At 48.2% G+C, this 17,636-nt stretch overlaps 1 protein-coding gene across 1 annotated transcript in view; it reads right to left on the reverse strand.

Annotated features, from left to right (window-relative positions):
• The window catches only part of LOC144487271 (solute carrier family 22 member 7-like), a gene marked incomplete at its 5' end in the record, with an annotated part of 146,418 nt that overhangs the window by 123,708 nt on the left and 5,074 nt on the right, over window positions 1–17,636 (reverse strand). Inside the window, one exon of the mRNA XM_078205355.1 lies at window positions 10,688–10,856. Within this exon, the coding sequence (XP_078061481.1) occupies window positions 10,688–10,856 (169 nt within the window). The remainder of the gene's footprint in view (window positions 1–10,687; window positions 10,857–17,636) is intronic.

A 17,636-nucleotide genomic window follows, 5' to 3' on the forward strand; every position in this document is an offset into this window, starting at 1 on the left:
TACAGTGTCACCAAAACTGTACACAGTGCCCCTGATACAGTGTCACCAAAACTGTACACAGTGCCCCCGATACAGTGTCACCAAAACTGTACACAGTGCCCCTGATACAGTGTCACCAAAACTGTACACAGTGCCCCTGATACAGTGTCACCAAAACTGTACACAGTGCCCCTGATACAGTGTCACCAAAACTGTACACAGTGCCCCCGATACAGTGTCACCAAAACTGTACACAGTGCCCCTGATACAGTGTCACCAAAACTGTACACAGTGCCCCTGATACAGTGTCACCAAAACTGTACACAATGCCCCTGATACAGTGTCACCAAAACTGTACACAGTGCCCCGGATACAGTGTCACCAAAACTGTACACAGTGCCCCGGATACAGTGTCACCAAAACTGTACGCAGTGCCCCCGATACAGTGTCACCAAAACTGTACACAGTGCCCCGGATACAGTGTCACCAAAACTGTACACAGTGCCCCGGATACAGTGTCACCAAAACTGTACACAGTGCCCCTGATACAGTGTCACCAAAACTGTACACAGTGCCCCTGATACAGTGTCACCAAAACTGTACACAATGCCCCCGATACAGTGTCACCAAAACTGTACACAGTGCCCCCGATACAGTGTCACCAAAACTGTACACAGTGCCCCCGATACAGTGTCACCAAAACTGTACACAGTGCCCCCGATACAGTGTCACCAAAACTGTACACAGTGCCCCTGATACAGTGTCACCAAAACTGTACACAGTGCCCCTGATACAGTGTCACCAAAACTGTACACAGTGCCCCTGATACAGTGTCACCAAAACTGTACACAGTGCCCCGATACAGTGTCACCAAAACTGTACACAGTGCCCCTGATACAGTGTCACCAAAACTGTACACAATGCCCCTGATACAGTGTCACCAAAACTGTACACAGTGCCCCTGATACAGTGTCACCAAAACTGTACACAGTGCCCCCGATACAGTGTCACCAAAACTGTACACAGTGCCCCTGATACAGTGTCACCAAAACTGTACACAGTGCCCCCGATACAGTGTCACCAAAACTGTACACAGTGCCCCCGATACAGTGTCACCAAAACTGTACACAGTGCCCCTGATACAGTGTCACCAAAACTGTACACAGTGCCCCCGATACAGTGTCACCAAAACTGTACACAGTGCCCCCGATACAGTGTCACCAAAACTGTACACAGTGCCCCCGATACAGTGTCACCAAAACTGTACACAGTGCCCCCGATACAGTGTCACCAAAACTGTACGCAGTGCCCCTGATACAGTGTCACCAAAACTGTACGCAGTGCCCCTGATACAGTGTCACCAAAACTGTACACAGTGCCCCCGATACAGTGTCACCAAAACTGTACGCAGTGCCCCCGATACAGTGTCACCAAAACTGTACGCAGTGCCCCCGATACAGTGTCACCAAAACTGTACACAGTGCCCCTGATACAGTGTCACCAAAACTGTACACAGTGCCCCCGATACAGTGTCACCAAAACTGTACACAGTGCCCCTGATACAGTGTCACCAAAACTGTACACAGTGCCCCCGATACAGTGTCACCAAAACTGTACACAATGCTCCTGATACAGTGTCACCAAAACTGTACACAGTGCCCCCGATACAGTGTCACCAAAACTGTACACAATGCTCCTGATACAGTGTCACCAAAACTGTACACAGTGCCCCCGATACAGTGTCACCAAAACTGTACACAATGCTCCTGATACAGTGTCACCAAAACTGTACACAGTGCTCCTGATACAGTGTCACCAAAACTGTACACAGTGCCCCTGATACAGTGTCACCAAAACTGTACACAGTGCCCCCGATACAGTGTCACCAAAACTGTACACAGTGCCCCTGATACAGTGTCACCAAAAATGGACACAACGCTCCTGATACAGTGTCACCAAAACTGTACACAATGCCCCGATACAGTGTCACCAAAACTGTACGCAGTGCCCCTGATACAGTGTCACCAAAACTGTACACAATGCTCCTGATACAGTGTCACCAAAACTGTACACAGTGCCCCTGATACAGTGTCACCAAAACTGTACACAGTGCCCCTGATACAGTGTCACCAAAACTGTACACAGTGCCTCCGATACAGTGTCACCAAAACTGTACACAGTGCCCCCGATACAGTGTCACCAAAACTGTACGCAGTGCCCCCGATACAGTGTCACCAAAACTGTACACAATGCCCCTGATACAGTGTCACCAAAACTGTACACAGTGCCCCCGATACAGTGTCACCAAAACTGTACACAGTGCCCCGGATACAGTGTCACCAAAACTGTACACAGTGCCCCCGATACAGTGTCACCAAAACTGTACACAATGCCCCTGATACAGTGTCACCAAAACTGTACACAGTGCCCCCGATACAGTGTCACCAAAACTGTACACCGTGCCCCTGATACAGTGTCACCAAAACTGTACACAGTGCCCCGATACAGTGTCACCAAAACTGTACACAGTGCCCCCGATACAGTGTCACCAAAAGTGTACACAATGCCCCTGATACAGTGTCACCAAAACTGTACACAGTGCCCCTGATACAGTGTCACCAAAACTGTACACAGTGCCCCTGAAACAGTGTCACCAAAACTGTACACAGTGCCCCTGATACAGTGTCACCAAAACTGTACACAGTGCCCCCGATACAGTGTCACCAAAACTGTACACAGTGCCCCTGATACAGTGTCACCAAAACTGTACACAGTGCCCTCGATACAGTGTCACCAAAACTGTACACGGTGCCCCTGATACAGTGTCACCAAAACTGTACACAGTGCCCCCGATACAGTGTCACCAAAACTGTACACAGTGCCCCTGATACAGTGTCACCAAAACTGTACACAGTGCCCCTGATACAGTGTCACCAAAACTGTACAGAGTGCCCCTGAAACAGTGTCACCAAAACTGTACACAGTGCCCCTGATACAGTGTCACCAAAACTGTACACAGTGCCCCCGATACAGTGTCACCAAAACTGTACACAGTGCCCCCGATACAGTGTCACCAAAACTGTACACAGTGCCCCCAATACAGTGTCACCAAAACTGTACACAATGCCCCTGATACAGTGTCACCAAAACTGTACACAGTGCCCCTGAAACAGTGTCACCAAAACTGTACACAGTGCCCCTGATACAGTGTCACCAAAACTGTACACAGTGCCCCCGATACAGTGTCACCAAAACTGTACACAGTGCCCCGGATACAGTGTCACCAAAACTGTACACAATGCCCCTGATACAGTGTCACCAAAACTGTACACAGTGCCCTCGATACAGTGTCACCAAAACTGTACACAGTGCCCCTGATACAGTGTCACCAAAACTGTACACAGTGCTCCTGATACTGTGTCACCAAAACTGTACACAGTGCCCCCGATACAGTGTCACCAAAACTGTACGCAGTGCCCCAGATACAGTGTCACCAAAACTGTACACAGTGTCTCTGATACACTGTCACCAAAACTGTACACAGTGCCCCTGATACAGTATCACCAAAACTGTACACAGTGCCCCTGATACAGTGTCACCAAAACTGTACACAGTGCTCCTGATACAGTGTCCCCAAAACTGTACACAGTGCCCCGGATACAGTGTCACCAAAACTGTACATAGTGCCCCCGATACAGTGTCACCAAAACTGTACACAGTGCCCCCGATACAGTGTCACCAAAACTGTACGCAGTGCCCCTGATACAGTGTCACCAAAACTGTACACAGTGCCCCTGATACAGTGTCACCAAAACTGTACGCAGTGCCCCTGATACAGTATCACCAAAACTGTACACAGTGCCCCTGATACAGTGTTACCAAAACTGTACACAGTGCCCCTGATACAGTGTCACCAAAACTGTACACAGTGCCCCGATACAGTGTCACCAAAACTGTACACAGTGCCCCCGATACAGTGTCACCAAAAGTGTACACAGTGCCCCCGATACAGTGTCACCAAAACTGTACGCAGTGCCCCTGATACAGTGTCACCAAAACTGTACGCAGTGCCCCTGATACAGTGTCACCAAAACTGTACACAGTGCCCCCGATACAGTGTCACCAAAACTGTACACCATGCCCCTGATACAGTGTCACCAAAACTGTACACAGTGCCCCGATACAGTGTCACCAAAACTGTACACAGTGCCCCCGATACAGTGTCACCAAAAGTGTACACAATGCCCCTGATACAGTGTCACCAAAACTGTACACAGTGCCCCTGATACAGTGTCACCAAAACTGTACACAGTGCCCCCGATACAGTGTCACCAAAACTGTACACAGTGCCCCTGAAACAGTGTCACCAAAACTGTACACAGTGCCCCTGATACAGTGTCACCAAAACTGTACACAGTGCCCCTGAAACAGTGTCACCAAAACTGTACACAGTGCCCCTGATACAGTGTCACCAAAACTGTACACAGTGCCCCTGAAACAGTGTCACCAAAACTGTACACAGTGCCCCTGATACAGTGTCACCAAAACTGTACACAGTGCCCCTGAAACAGTGTCACCAAAACTGTACACAGTGCCCCTGATACAGTGTCACCAAAACTGTACACAGTGCCCCCGATACAGTGTCACCAAAACTGTACACAGTGCCCCCGATACAGTGTCACCAAAACTGTACACAATGCCCCTGATACAGTGTCACCAAAACTGTACACAGTGCCCTCGATACAGTGTCACCAAAACTGTACACAGTGCCCCCGATACAGTGTCACCAAAACTGTACACAATGCCCCTGATACAGTGTCACCAAAACTGTACACAGTGCCCTCGATACAGTGTCACCAAAACTGTACACGGTGCCCCTGATACAGTGTCACCAAAACTGTACACAGTGCCCCCGATACAGTGTCACCAAAACTGTACACAGTGCCCCTGATACAGTGTCACCAAAACTGTACACAGTGCCCCTGATACAGTGTCACCAAAACTGTACAGAGTGCCCCTGAAACAGTGTCACCAAAACTGTACACAGTGCCCCTGATACAGTGTCACCAAAACTGTACACAGTGCCCCCGATACAGTGTCACCAAAACTGTACACAGTGCCCCTGAAACAGTGTCACCAAAACTGTACTCAGTGCCCCTGATACAGTGTCACCAAAACTGTACACAGTGCCCCTGATACAGTGTCACCAAAACTGTACACAGTGCCCCTGATACAGTGTCACCAAAACTGTACGCAGTGCTCCTGATACAGTGTCACCAAAACTGTACACAGTGCCCCTGATACAGTGTCACCAAAACTGTACACAGTGCCCCCAATACAGTGTCACCAAAACTGTACACAATGCCCCTGATACAGTGTCACCAAAACTGTACACAGTGCCCCTGAAACAGTGTCACCAAAACTGTACACAGTGCCCCTGATACAGTGTCACCAAAACTGTACACAGTGCCCCCGATACAGTGTCACCAAAACTGTACACAGTGCCCCGGATACAGTGTCACCAAAACTGTACACAATGCCCCTGATACAGTGTCACCAAAACTGTACACAGTGCCCTCGATACAGTGTCACCAAAACTGTACACAGTGCCCCTGATACAGTGTCACCAAAACTGTACACAGTGCTCCTGATACTGTGTCACCAAAACTGTACACAGTGCCCCCGATACAGTGTCACCAAAACTGTACGCAGTGCCCCAGATACAGTGTCACCAAAACTGTACACAGTGTCTCTGATACAGTGTCACCAAAACTGTACACAGTGCCCCTGATACAGTATCACCAAAACTGTACACAGTGCCCCTGATACAGTGTCACCAAAACTGTACACAGTGCTCCTGATACAGTGTCCCCAAAACTGTACACAGTGCCCCGGATACAGTGTCACCAAAACTGTACATAGTGCCCCCGATACAGTGTCACCAAAACTGTACACAGTGCCCCCGATACAGTGTCACCAAAACTGTACGCAGTGCCCCTGATACAGTGTCACCAAAACTGTACACAGTGCCCCTGATACAGTGTCACCAAAACTGTACACAGTGCCCCCGATACAGTGTCACCAAAACTGTACGCAGTGCCCCTGATACAGTGTCACCAAAACTGTACACAGTGCCCCCGATACAGTGTCACCAAAACTGTACGCAGTGCCCCTGATACAGTGTCACCAAAACTGTACACAGTGCCCCCGATACAGTGTCACCAAAAGTGTACACAGTTCCCCCGACACAGTGTCACCAAAACTGTACACAGTGCCCCTGATACAGTGTCACCAAAACTGTACACAGTGCCCCCGATACAGTGTCACCAAAACTGTACACAATGCCCCTGATACAGTATCACCAAAACTGTACACAGTGCCCCTGATACAGTGTCACCAAAACTGTACACAGTGCCCCGATACAGTGTCACCAAAACTGTACACAGTGCTCCTGTTACAGTATCACCAAAACTGTACACAGTGCCCCTGATACAGTATCACCAAAACTGTACACAGTGCCCCTGATACAGTGTCACCAAAACTGTACACAGTGCCCCTGATACAGTGTCACCAAAACTGTACACAGTGCTCCTGATACAGTGTCACCAAAACTGTACACAGTGCCCCTGATACAGTGTCACCAAAACTGTACACAGTGCCCCTGATACAGTGTCACCAAAACTGTACACAGTGCCCCCGATACAGTGTCACCAAAACTGTACACAGTGCCCCCGATACAGTGTCACCAAAACTGTACACAGTGCCCCGGATACAGTGTCACCAAAACTGTACACAGTGCCCCGGATACAGTGTCACCAAAACTGTACACAGTGCCCCTGATACAGTGTCACCAAAACTGTACACAGTGCCCCTGATACAGTGTCACCAAAACTGTACACAGTGCCCCGGATACAGTCTCACCAAAACTGTACACAGTGCCCCTGATACAGTGTCACCAAAACTGTACACAGTGCCCCTGATACAGTGTCACCAAAACTGTACACAGTGCCCCTGATACAGTGTCACCAAAACTGTACACAGTGCCCCGGATACAGTGTCACCAAAACTGTACACAGTGCCCCGGATACAGTGTCACCAAAACTGTACACAGTGCCCCTGATACAGTGTCACCAAAACTGTACACAGTGCCCCCGATACAGTGTCACCAAAACTGTACACAGTGCCCCGGATACAGTGTCACCAAAACTGTACACAGTGCCCCCGATACAGTGTCACCAAAACTGTACGCAGTGCCCCGGATACAGTGTCACCAAAACTGTACACAGTGCCCCCGATACAGTGTCACCAAAACTGTACGCAGTGCCCCAGATACAGTGTCACCAAAACTGTACACAGTGCCCCTGATACAGTATCACCAAAACTGTACACAGTGCCCCTGATACAGTGTCACCAAAACTGTACACAGTGCACCTGATACAGTGTCCCCAAAACTGTACACAGTGCCCCGGATACAGTGTCACCAAAACTGTACGTAGTGCCCCCGATACAGTGTCACCAAAACTGTACACAGTGCCCCCGATACAGTGTCACCAAAACTGTACGCAGTGCCCCTGATACAGTGTCACCAAAACTGTACACAGTGCCCCTGATACAGTGTCACCAAAACTGTACGCAGTGCCCCTTATACAGTATCACCAAAACTAGACACAGTGCCCCTGATACAGTGTTACCAAAACTGTACACAGTGCCCCCGATACAGTGTCACCAAAACTGTACACAGTGCCCCCGATACAGTGTCACCAAAACTGTACACAGTGCTCCTGTTACAGTATCACCAAAACTGTACACAGTGCCCCTGATACAGTATCACCAAAACTGTACACAGTGCCCCTGATACAGTGTCACCAAAACTGTACACAGTGCCCCTGATACAGTGTCACCAAAACTGTACACAGTGCTCCTGATACAGTGTCACCAAAACTGTACACAGTGCCCCTGATACAGTGTCACCAAAACTGTACACAGTGCCCCTGATACAGTGTCACCAAAACTGTACACAGTGCCCCCGATACAGTGTCACCAAAACTGTACACAGTGCCCCGGATACAGTGTCACCAAAACTGTACACAGTGCCCCGGATACAGTGTCACCAAAACTGTACACAGTGCCCCTGATACAGTGTCACCAAAACTGTACACAGTGCCCCTGATACAGTGTCACCAAAACTGTACACAGTGCCCCGGATACAGTGTCACCAAAACTGTACACAGTGCCCCGGATACAGTGTCACCAAAACTGTACACAGTGCCCCTGATACAGTGTCACCAAAACTGTCCACAGTGCCCCTGATACAGTGTCACCAAAACTGTACACAGTGCCCCGGATACAGTGTCACCAAAACTGTACACAGTGCCCCGGATACAGTGTCACCAAAACTGTACACAGTGCCCCTGATACAGTGTCACCAAAACTGTACACAGTGCCCCTGATACAGTGTCACCAAAACTGTACACAGTGCCCCGGATACAGTGTCACCAAAACTGTACACAGTGCCCCCGATACAGTGTCACCAAAACTGTACACAGTGCCCCTGATACAGTGTTACCAAAACTGTACACAGTGCCCCGGATACAGTGTCACCAAAACTGTACACAGTGCCCCCGATACAGTGTCACCAAAACTGTACACAGTGCCCCTGATACAGTGTTACCAAAACTGTACACAGTGCCCCTGATACAGTGTCACCAAAACTGTACACAGTGCCCCGGATACAGTGTCACCAAAACTGTACACAGTGCCCCCGATACAGTGTCACCAAAACTGTACACAGTGCCCCTGATACAGTGTCACCAAAACTGTACACAGTGCCCCCGATACAGTGTCACCAAAACTATACACAGTGCCCCGGATACAGTGTCACCAAAACTGTACACAGTGCCCCTGATACAGTGTCACCAAAACTGTACACAGTGCCCCTGATACAGTGTCACCAAAACTGTACACAGTGCCCCCGATACAGTGTCACCAAAACTGTACACAGTGCCCCTGATACAGTGTCACCAAAACTGTACACAGTGCCCCTGATACAGTGTCACCAAAACTGTACACAATGCCCCTGATACAGTGTCACCAAAACTGTACACAGTGCCCCCGATACAGTGTCACCAAAACTGTACACAGTGCCCCTGATACAGTGTCACCAAAACTGTACACAGTGCCCCTGATACAGTGTCACCAAAACTGTACACAATGCCCCTGATACAGTGTCACCAAAACTGTACACAGTGCCCCGGATACAGTGTCACCAAAACTGTACACAGTGCCCCGGATACAGTGTCACCAAAACTGTACGCAGTGCCCCCGATACAGTGTCACCAAAACTGTACACAGTGCCCCGGATACAGTGTCACCAAAACTGTAAACAGTGCCCCTGATACAGTGTCACCAAAACTGTACACAGTGCCCCTGATACAGTGTCACCAAAACTGTACACAGTGCCCCGGATACAGTGTCACCAAAACTGTACACAGTGCCCCTGATACAGTGTCACCAAAACTGTACACAATGCCCCCGATACAGTGTCACCAAAACTGTACACAGTGCCCCCGATACAGTGTCACCAAAACTGTACACAGTGCCCCCGATACAGTGTCACCAAAACTGTACACAGTGCCCCCGATACAGTGTCACCAAAACTGTACACAGTGCCCCTGATACAGTGTCACCAAAACTGTACACAGTGCCCCTGATACAGTGTCACCAAAACTGTACACAGTGCCCCTGATACAGTGTCACCAAAACTGTACACAGTGCCCCGATACAGTGTCACCAAAACTGTACACAGTGCCCCTGATACAGTGTCACCAAAACTGTACACAATGCCCCTGATACAGTGTCACCAAAACTGTACACAGTGCCCCTGATACAGTGTCACCAAAACTGTACACAATGCCCCTGATACAGTGTCACCAAAACTGTACACAATGCCCCTGATACAGTGTCACCAAAACTGTACACAGTGCCCCTGATACAGTGTCACCAAAACTGTACACAATGCCCCTGATACAGTGTCACCAAAACTGTACACAATGCCCCTGATACAGTGTCACCAAAACTGTACACAGTGCCCCTGATACAGTGTCACCAAAACTGTACACAGTGCCCCTGATGCGCTGTCACCAACACCATGTATTTTAGCAACAATTTCTTACTTTTATACTGTATTCCATAAGACCATAAGACACAGGAGCAGAATGAGGCCACTCAGCCCATCGAGTCTGCTCTGCCATTCAATCATGGCTGATTTTTTATTCATCTCCATTCTCCTGTCTTTTCCCCATAACCCCTGATCCCCTCATTAATCAAGAACCTATCTATCTGTGTCTGAAAGACACTCATTGACCTGGTCTGCACAGCCTTCTGCGGCAAAGAGTTCCACAGATTCACCACTCCATTCGCAATGAATGCTAAAGTTCCATTTGCCTTCCTTCTTTCCCTCTGTACCTGCATATTAACGTTCTGCGATTCATGCACAAGGCCACCCGGATCCCTCTACACTGAAGCATTTTGAAGTTTCTCTCCATTGAGATAATCAGTTGCCTGTTATTCCTCAGTGTTTCCTCCAAGTGGTGTTTAACATGGGGAGTTCCAATGCCTGGAGGGCTGATTCTTTGATTTTTCTGCTGTTGAAGTTCACGCTCCCAAACCTTTTGAATGTTCTCAACTATGGTTTAGTGTGTGTACTCACCAGCACAGGGAAGCAGCAGCCAGGGAGGGAGTGGTCACTGTGAAAAGTAGCCAGCGCCAGTCTCTGATGAGATACGCAATGAGTGCCAGTAACATATTGCCAACGCTCCACATCACACTGCTCAAGATTGCCACCAAGGTCCGGTGTTCCATATCTGTCCACTCAACTGCTGCAACAGGCCAGATATACAGACAGAATGAGTTAGCACAATCAACAGCAGACAGAAGGAGATCATTCAGCCCATCGAATCCATGCTGTCTGTCTGTAGAGAATTCCACTCAGTCCCAATCGCCTGCTCTATTCCTGGACTGTTGCAATACATTAACCTCAAGCAGCATCCAATGTCCTTTTGAAATCAGTAACCATCACTTCCTCCAGCATCCTCGTGGACAACAAGGACCAAGTCAAAACCACCCACTGTGCACAAAAAATCCTTCCTCACATCCATCCCCCGCCCCCCCCCCACCTCCCACCCCACCCACCGCCCAGGAGCAAATATGTAAGGAGATTACAGATAGCTCCAAGAAAAATAGGGCAGATTTTAACTTTATAGAACATAGAACAGTACAGCACAGAACAGGCCCTTCGGCCCACGATGTTGTGCCGAGCTTTATCTGAAACCAAGATCAAGCTATCCCACTCCCTATCATCCTGGTGTGCTCCATGTGCCTATCCAATAACCGCTTAAATGTTTCTAAAGTGTCTGACTCCACTATCACTGCAGGCAGTCCATTCCACACCCCAACCACTCTCTGCGTAAAGAACCTACCTCTGATATCATTCCTGTATCTCCCACCACGAACCCTATAGTTATGCCCCCTTGTAATAGCTCCATCCACCCGAGGAAATAGTCTTTGAACGTTCACTCTATCTATCCCCCTCATCATTTTTTAAACCTCTATTAAGTCTCCCCTCAGCCTCCTCCGCTCCAGAGAGAATAGCCCTAGCTCCCTCAACCTTTCCTCATATGACCTACCCTCCAAACCAGGCAGCATCCTGGTAAATCTCCTCTGCACTCCTTCCAGCGCTTCCACATCCTTCCGATAGTGAGGTGACCAGAACTGCACACAATATTCCAAATGTGGTCTCACCAAGGTCCTGTACAGTTGCAGCATAACCCCACGGCTCTTAAACTCCAACCCCCTGTTAATAAAAGCTAACACACTACAGGCCTTCTTCACAGCTCTATCCACTTGAGTGGCAACCTTTAGAGATCTGTGGATATGGACCCCAAGATCTCTCTGTTCCTCCACAGTCTTCAGAACCCTACCTTTGACCCTGTAATCCACATTTAAATTTGTCCTACCAAAATGAATCACCTCACATTTATCAGGGTTAAACTCCATTTGCCATTTTTCAGCCCAGCTTTGCATCCTATCTATGTCTCTTTGCAGCCTACAACAGCCCTCCACCTCATCCACTACTCCACCAATCTTGGTGTCATCAGCAAATTTACTGATCCATCCTTCAGCCCCCTCCTCTAAGTCATTAATAAAAATCACAAAGAGCAGAGGACCAAGCACTGATCCCTGCGGCACACCGCTAGCAACCTGCCTCCAATCCGAAAATTTTCCATCGACCACCACCCTCTGTCTTCGGTCAGACAGCCAGTTGCCTATCCAATCGGCCAACTTTCCCTCTATCCCACACCTCCTCACTTTCATCATAAGCCGACCATGGGGGACCTTATCAAACGCCTTACTAAAATCCATGTATATGACATCAACTGCCCTACCTTCATCAACACACTTAGTTACCTCCTCAAAAAATTCTATCAAATTTGTGAGGCACGACTTGCCCTTCACGAATCCGTGCTGACTATCTCGGATTAATCCGCATCTTTCTAAATGGTCGTAAATCCCATCCCTAAGGACCTTTTCCATCAATTTACCAACCACCGAAGTAAGACTAACCGGTCTATAATTACCAGGGTCATTTCTATTCCCTTTCTTAAACAGAGGAACAACATTCGCCATTCTCCAGTCCTCTGGCACCATCCCCGTGGACAGCAGCGAGGACCCAAAGATCAACGCCAAAGGCTCTGCAATCTCATCCCTTGCCTCCCAAAGAATCCTAGGATACATTTCATCAGGCCCAGGGGACTTATCGACCTTCAGTTTATTCAAAACTGCCAAGACATCCTCCCTCCGAACATCTATTTCCTCCAGCCTATTAGCCTGTAACACCTTCTCTTCCTCAAAAACATGGCCCCTCTCCTTGGTGAACACTGAAGAAAAGTATTCATTCATCACCTCGCCTATCTCTACTGACTCCATACACAAGTTCCCACTACTGTCCTTGACCGGCCCTAACCTCACCCTGGTCATTCTTTTATTCCTCACATAAGAGTAAAAAGCCTTGGGGTTTTCCTTGATCCGACCCGCCAAGGACTTCTCATGTCCCCTCCTAGCTCTCCTAAGCCCCTTTTTCAGCTCATTCCTTGCTAACTTGTAACCCTCAATCGAGCCATCTGAACCTTGTTTCCTCATCCCGACATAAGCTTCCCTCTTCCTTTTCACAAGACATTCCACCTCTTTTGTGAACCATGGTTCCCTCACTCGGCCATTTCCTCCCTGCCTGACAGGACCATACCTATCAAGGACATCCAGTATTTGTTCCTTGAAAAAATTCCACTTTTCATTAGTTCCTTTCTCTGACAGTTTCTGTTCCCAACTTATGCCCCCTAATTCTTGCCTAATCGCATCATAATTACCCCTCCCCCAATTGTAAACCTTGCCCTGCCGTACGGCCCTATCCCTCTCCATTGCAATAACAAAAGACACCGAATTGTGGTCACTATCTCCAAATTGCTCTCCCACAACCAAATCTAACACTTGGCCCGGTTCATTTCCCAGTACCAAATCCAATGTGGCCTCACCTCTAGTCGGCCCATCCACATATTGTGTCAGGAAACCCTCCCGCACACACTGCACAAAAACTGCCCCATCCAAACTATTTGACCTACAAAGGTTCCAATCAATATTTGGAAAGTTAAAGTCCCCCATGACAACTACCCTGTGACCCCCACACATATCCATAATCTGCTTAGCAATTTCTTCCTCCACATCTCTATTACTATTTGGGGGCCTATAGTAAACTCCTAGCAACGTGACCGCTCCTTTCCTATTTCTAACTTCAGCCCATATTACCTCAGTGTGCAGATCCCCCACGAAGTGCCTTTCCGCAGCCGTTAAACTATCCTTGATTAACAATGCCACTCCTCCACCTCTTTTACCAGCTTCCCTACACTTAGTGAAACATCTATACCCCGGAACGTCCAACAACCATTCCTGTCCTTGTTCTACCCACGTCTCCGTAATGGCCACAACATCGTAGTCCCAAGTACCAATCCACGCCCCAAGTTCATCTACCTTGTTCCGGATGCTCCTTGCATTGAAGTAGACACACTTCAACCCACCTTCCTGTCTACCAGTACCCACCCTTGACCCTGATACCTTCCCCAATACCTCACCACCCTCACTGACTTCTGGACTACAACTCCCTTTCCCACTCCCCTGACAAATTAGTTTAAACCCCCCTGAAGAGCCGTAACAAATTTCCCTCCGAGGATATTGGTGCCCCTCTGGTTCAGGTGCACCCCGTCCTGTTTGTACAGGTCCCACCTTCCCCAGAACGTGTTCCAATTATCCACGTATCTGAAACCCTCCCTCCTACACCATCCCTGCAACCACATATTTAACTGCACTTTCCCAACATTGACTGGGACAGCCATAGTATTAGAGGGTTGGATGGAGAGAAATTTGTTGAGTGTATTCAGGAGGAATTTCTCATTCAGTATGTGGATGGCCCGACTAGAGAGGGGGCAAAACCTGACCTCCTCTTGGGAAATAAGGAAGGGCAGGTGACAGAAGTGTTAGTGAGGGATCACTTTGGGACCAGTAACCATAATTCTATTAGTTTTAAGATAGCTATGGAGAATGAGAGGTCTGTCCCAAAAGTTAAAATTCTAAATTGGGGCAAGGCCAATTTTGATGGTATCAGGCAGGAACTTTCAAAAGTTAATTGGGGTAGTCTGTGGGAAGGCAAAGGGACGTCTGGTAAGTGGGAGGCTTTCAAAAGTGTGTTCTCCAGGGTTGAGGGTCAGCATATTCCTCTTAGAGTGAAGGGCAAGGCTGGCAGAAGTCGGGAACCCTGGATGACTCGGGATATTGAGGCCCTGGTCAAGAAGAAGGAGGAGGCACATGACATGCATAGACAGCTGGGATCAAGTGGATCCCTTGAAGAGTATAGAGGGTGTAGGAGTAGAGTTAAGAGAGAAATCAGGAGGGCAAAAAGAGGACACGAGATTGTTTTGGCAGATAAGGCAAAGGAGAATCCAAAGAGATTCTACAAATACATAAAGGGCAAAAGAGTAACAAGGGAGAGAGTAGGGACTGTGGACAAAGGTGGACAGAGTGGTGAAGAAGGCATTCAGCATGCTTGGTTTCATCGGTCAGAACAGGAGTTGGAATGTCTTGTTGAAGTTGTACAAGACATTGGTAAGGCCACACTTGGAATACTGTGTGCAATTCTGGTCACCCTATTATAGAAAGGATATTATTAAACTAGAAAGAGTGCAGAAAAGATTTACTAGGATGCTACCGGGACTTGATGGATTGAGTTATAAGGAGAGGCTGGATAGACTGGGACTTTTTTCTCTGGAGTGTAGGAGGCTGAGGGGTGATCTTATAGAGGTCTATAAAATAATGAGGGGCACAGGACAGCTAGATAGTCAATATCTTTTCCCAAAGGTAGGGGAGTCTAAAACTAGAGGGCGTAGGTTTAAGGTGAGACGGGAGAGATACAAAAGTGTCCAGAGGGGCAATTTTTTCACACAGAGGGTGGTGAGTGTCTGGAACAAGCTGCCAGAGGCAGTAGTAGAGGCGAGTACAATTTTATCTTTTAAAAAGCATTTAGATAGTTACATGGGTAAGATGGGTATAGAGGGATATGGGCCAAATGCGGGCAATTGGGATTAGCTTAGGGGTTTTAATAAAAAGGGTGGCATGGACAAGTTGGGCTGAAGGGCCTGTTTCCATGCTGTAAACCTCTATGACTCTATGACCTGATGAAGTGTATCCCAGGATGTTGTGGGAGGCTAGGGGGGAAATTGCAGGTCCCCTAGCAGAGATATTTGAATGATCGATAGTCACGGGTGAGGTGCCTGAAGATTGGAGAGTGTTGTGCCTTTGTTTAAAAAGGGCTGCAGGGAAAAGCCTGGGAACTACAGGCCAGTGAGTCTCACATCTGTGGTGGGTAAATTGTTGGAAGGTATTCTGAGAGACAGGATCTACAGGCATTTTGAGACGCAAGGACTGATTAGGGACAGTCAGCATGGCTTTGTGAGTGGAAAACCATGTCTCACAAATTTGATTGAGTTTTTTGAAGGGGTAACCAAGAAGGTAGATGAGGGCAGTGCAGTTGATGTTGTCTACACGGATTTTAGCAAGGCCTTTGACAAGGCACCGCATGGTAGATTGTTGCATGAGGTTAAATCTCACGGTATCCAGTGTAAGGTAGCTAAATGGATACAAAACTGGCTTGATGACAGAATGTGGAGATGCCGGCGTTGGACTGGGGTAAACACAGTAAGAGTTTTAACAACACCAGGTTAAAGTCCAACAGGTTTATTTGGTAGCAAATGCCATTAGCTTTCGGAGCGCTGCTCCTTCGTCAGATGGAGTGGAAATCTGCTCTCAAACCCTGTGAATAGATTAACTGAGTCTTGTTCAGGCCTGAATGATATTTTAGAGAAATACCAAAATGTGTTCAGTGGAACCCTTGGGAGTGAAAGTGAGTCTACAGCTGAAGCTGTTTCCATGTCCAAAGGGCACGAAGGCATGTCGAGTACCTTACATGATCAGGCCTACTGGAGGCTGATCTTGAGAGATGAGTAGGTTTGGGGATATTGGAACCAGTGGCCATGAATGAGTGGGCCACACCCATCATTCCTGTCATGAAGACTGATGGTTCAGTGAGGTTATGTGGGGGTTTTAAAGTCACCGTGAATCCTGGCCTATGTGTGGACCAGTATCCGTTGCCCTTTATCGAAGACCTGTTTAGTGGCCTTGCTGGAGGTCAGAACTTCATCAAAATGGATCTTTCCCAGGCCTATTTACAGGTGGGGTTGGCCAAAGACTCACAGCCAACCTTGACCATCATAACTCAAAAGGGGTTGTTCTGTTACAAGTGGCTGCCTTTTGGGATCAGGTTGGCCTGGCCTGGAGCAGATATTGAGTGGTCTTCTGGGAATCCAACGTTACCTCGAGGACATCCTGGTAAAAGGCTCCATGGATGAGGAACTTGCAGAACTTGGAAGAGATGTTGAAGAGATTCCAGGAACATGGGCTACAGGGAGAAAGTGTGGGTTTTTCAAGGACTCAGTCAAATATTTAGGGCCTGTTATTGACGGGAAAGGATTAAATAAAATGCTGCAGATGTTGGAGGCCGTAATGAAGGCACCGAGACGGTAAAACATGCCCCAGCCAAGGTCCTTTTTGGGACTCATAAATGGTTCTGGCAAATTTGTGCTGGACTTGGTGACAGCATTGGAAGCTCTGCAATGATTATTAATGAAGGGATAAGAATTGCAGTGGGTGCGAGAGGGTGACGCACTATCAATCGAGCCGAGACTAGTTGTGAGAAGACAAATAGGCTTTTATTGGCAAGAACTTGGAGCCATTCCTGTCGGAGATCTGGTCTGAACTGAGGGCAAGGGGGAGGAGCCACCGCCTTTATACCCGGACCAGGGGGAGGAGACTTGGGCGGAACCGACAGGGATGTGCCACATATACAGGTAATAATAGATACTAACTAACAGTGGTTAACCACCACAGATAACAGGTAACAGTGGTTTACCACATTCACCCCCTGTTTAAAAAAGAGAGTCTGTCGGAGGTGAGGCAGAGTGAACAATATTTACAATATTTACAGATTGAGTCTATCCGGA

The sequence above is a fragment of the Mustelus asterias genome, unplaced genomic scaffold, assembly GCF_964213995.1.
Source record: "Mustelus asterias unplaced genomic scaffold, sMusAst1.hap1.1 HAP1_SCAFFOLD_694, whole genome shotgun sequence".
In the NCBI taxonomy this organism is placed as follows: Eukaryota; Metazoa; Chordata; class Chondrichthyes; order Carcharhiniformes; family Triakidae; genus Mustelus; species Mustelus asterias.